At 40.3% G+C, this 3,529-nt stretch overlaps 1 protein-coding gene across 1 annotated transcript; it reads left to right on the forward strand.

Moving 5' to 3' along the window:
- The first annotated feature begins 539 nt into the window (after positions 1-539).
- On the forward strand, positions 540-3,138 carry LOC106433505 (protein CPR-5). The gene is made up of 4 exons (XM_013874326.3): positions 540-1,047; positions 1,499-1,555; positions 1,642-1,677; positions 1,753-3,138. Exons 1-4 carry the CDS (start codon positions 670-672, stop codon positions 2,965-2,967), a joined length of 1,686 nt encoding a protein of 561 aa, XP_013729780.1. The 5' UTR covers positions 540-669; the 3' UTR covers positions 2,968-3,138.
- Positions 3,139-3,529: the final 391 nt, after the last annotated feature.

Raw genomic sequence — 3,529 nt, forward strand, 5'->3', positions numbered from 1 at the left:
ACCTAAAATACAAACCACAAAATCATACAAAAAATAATAATCTAGATCACAAGTAAAGTATCTCCCGTCCGTAGGGCGGACCGACCCTAGTGGTTTATATGTTATGTCAACATTTACTAAGCTAAAGCATATGGATCTGAAATGTCTAATTTGCATGTTTTGAAATGTCTAGTTTGCATGCTTACTAGTTAACCTAAAGCATAAAAAGTTCATCTATATATCATATCAGACTGGTGTTATAAATCTATAAAATTTTGTTTTCCATAATATACCAAATGTTTTGTATAAATAGATAGATCATATAGTTAGTCATACCAATATTAACCAGATGCATTTTTACATGTATAATAAATAATTTTCTAATAAATTTCTGTGACTAGGAACATAAACTTCTTTAGAATACACTGAACTTGGAAAAATACACTGGATTTTCTAGAAAATATACACTGAACTTGAGATTAAGCAAAACCAATGAATCAAATATTTGGTCGAGTAATGTTCCTATATGAAGCTAATTACACCAATTTAAAAAATGGAAAAGTTGATTCTCAAAGAAAAAAAAAGAGGAAAAGAAGTTGGAAACTCGAAGCGGCGAAAATCATTAAAAGTTACAATATTTTCTCAAAGTTCCAAATTGACCATAAGTTAAAGTCTTCTAAGTTCTAACCTATGGACGCTCTCCTCCTCCCTCCTTCGCCGGATCCCGAAAAGTCATTCACCGATCCGGCGAACCAAGGGGCGAATCACCGTCCGGAGGATTCCAGCGACGAGCTGAAAGATGAGACAATGAGGAAGAAGATGAAGCCATCGCCTTTAACAAAAAGAAAGCTAAAGGCAAAGAAGAAAGAGAGCGACGAAGCTTCTTCTTCCTCTTGTTCTTCGTCTTATGCCTCTAATCTCAATTCTACTCGAAGGGTTTCGAGAGTTGCTCATAGGTTGCGAAGCCCTTCGGTGCGGTTAGGTTTTACTCGACGAACCGTCGGTGAGAGACAAGCCGAAGCCTTGGCTCTTCCTCTGGGCATGTCATTCGCCGCCTTTGCCAATCTGGTTCGATCAAATTCTCAAACTTTATCTCTCTAACTTAATTATTAGTGTATTGGCTCTGTTCTTGCTCTTTTAATACGAAACTAGACTTGACTTATTGTTTTCCTGTTCTGTTGTCCTCGCTTCAAGTTTAGATTCGCTACGCTAAAAAGTTCGCATCTTTAGAGAGTTAAAAGCTACGAGTATTTAATCCCAAGTCTTTTAATAGGTTGCATTGATCCTAATCCTAATCAGAATCAATGAATAGATGTATATATACTCTGTCACAATTGAATTGTCTCGTCTCTCACTTTTTTTGTCTTAAAGCTTGAGCCTTTTTTTTTATCACTAATGTCTAGCTCTGATTGTGATTTCACAGTCTGACATGTTCCTGCAGTAGCTACTTACCCGACCTAAGTCATTGACTTTCATTGCTCTGTAATGTGAACCCCTTCTCTGTTTTCTTATCCTATAGGTTCTCCAGAGAAAGAGTGCCAATGGTCAGAATATTTATGTTGATGATCTTGCAGGAGTAAGTAGTATATGACTTCTTCTTTTTTTTTTTCTCGGTTTCTGTTTTGGTAGTGATACATAAACTTCACTGGTTATGCTCTGCAGATCTCTGCTTCTGCTGTCAAAGAATCTTTAGCCAATGTAAGCCAAAGTCTTTTCAATTGTTCTTTGCATTCTGTCTTTGAGTACCATAAGGATGTGATTGATTACTTACAGGTGTATGGTGACAAGCTTGGTTCCTTTGCGACCAACTTTGAGAAATCATTTAACAGCACTCTAAAGATCCTCAAACTGATCAATGAATCTGCATCTCCTCATCAGTTAGACAATACTAATGCTGCGAGTTGCGATGTAGACCGGTTTACAATAGACGGATGCTCAGACAGCGAGCTATCTGCAAAGGAGACATCATCTACTACGTCTGCTTACGAAGCAATTCAAGGCGGTACAAGAACAACAACAACCTCTTCGATGAATGAGATCGTCCTGCACGAAGAGACACCACGACAACTCTCTACCCTCTCGATAACCTCCTCAGCCATGCCGCTGACCACATTCGAAAAGGCTTTAGAAGAGCAAGCGCGAGCAAACGACTTAAAGAGCATGGAGATCGGTCTCACAATGAGGAAGCTGAGGCTGAAAGAAACTGAGCTAGCGTTAAGCTACGAATCAAACAACCTGGGGAAATCAAAGCTAGAGATGAACGTTTCCAAAGCTGCGTTCAGAGCCGAGAAGTTCAAAACAGAACAAGAAGACTCCAAAAAAGCCGATATGGTTCACAAAATCATGGACTGGCTCGTCCTGAGCGTCTTCACCATGCTGGCTTCTATGCTATACGGCGCTTACGTATTCTCGCATCAGAGAATCACCGAAGCAGCCTCGATCTGCGAGCCGTCGGAGGAGAAAACGTCTTCCTGGTGGGTTCCTAAGCAAGTTTCCTCGATCAACGCGGAGTTCAACATCTTGCTTTGCCGTCTCAGAGTCTGGGTTCAGAGCTTCTTCGGCGTGTTGATGATCCTCGTCATCACTTACTTCATCATCCAGCGCTCGTCGGGTACAGCGAAGCAGACGATGCCCGTAACGTTCATCGTTATTTTCCTCGGGATCGTTTGCGGTTTGCCTGGTAAGTTCTGCGTGGACACGTTGGGAGGCGACGGTAAACTCTGGCTGCTTCTTTGGGAGACGTTTTGCGTTTTGCAGTTCGTTGCGAACGTCTTCACGCTGGCTTTTTATCGTTTGATGTATGGTCCAGTAACTACTCAAGGGGGACGTTGTGACACTATGGTTCCGTATTGGGCACGGCGCAGTGTCTTCTTTGCGTTGGTTGTGTTGGCACTTCCTGTAATGAACGGTCTTTTACCGTTTGCTACGTACGGTGAATGGAGAGAACATTGGGCTACATGGTGGGCCGGGCCGGGCTCTGATGATTGAAGGGGGAAACCGAACCCTTGTTTGTAATCTTTGTATTATTATTTATTATTTCGTGTTTGGATTTTGTTTTTGTTTTTTTATGGGTGCGGTCGAAAATATCAATGTTATTGCTGTTACAAAGTTAAATATATTGATGTACTATTTTGATTAGTGATATGCAGATGTTATTTACTGTTGTGACTTGTCAAAAAATAAAGTTATACAAACTAATTTTATGGACCCATTTTCAAACAGAAACACAACTCAAGTTTTGAATTGTAGGAATTCTGCTTCTTCTTCTTCTCGAATCTAACATGAAGGAAGGTCTGTCTCTGTATGTGTACCCTTTGTTGCTACTTTGTTCAATCTCAATAATGTTCTGCTCGTAAAAATCCGGCTCCAAAAGACAACTTAAAATGTTTAATCACCTAATGGTTTCTTTGAGGAGGGCATCGATAGATGAAATCATGTTAACCAACTATTTCCATTTATGGATCATTAATGGGCTTAATAAAACCCATAGAGGCTGAAGCTGCATTTGTTGGGTCACTCGATTCTTCAATATCGAGCTAACCGATGTTAG

The sequence above is a fragment of the Brassica napus genome, chromosome C3, assembly GCF_020379485.1.
Source record: "Brassica napus cultivar Da-Ae chromosome C3, Da-Ae, whole genome shotgun sequence".
NCBI lineage: Eukaryota > Viridiplantae > Streptophyta > Magnoliopsida > Brassicales > Brassicaceae > Brassica > Brassica napus.

What these genes read in the sequence shown, in the direction of transcription:
- LOC106433505 (XM_013874326.3), top strand. Translation starts at nt 670, where the DNA reads ATGGACGCTCTCCTCCTCCCTCCTTCGCCGGATCCCGAAAAGTCATTC. An exon ending in TCGCCGCCTTTGCCAATCTG is followed by an intron (nt 1,048 to 1,498) that starts GTTCGATCAAAT and finishes CTTATCCTATAG; the next exon opens with GTTCTCCAGAGAAAGAGTGC. An exon ending in TCAAAGAATCTTTAGCCAAT is followed by an intron (nt 1,678 to 1,752) that starts GTAAGCCAAAGT and finishes GATTACTTACAG; the next exon opens with GTGTATGGTGACAAGCTTGG.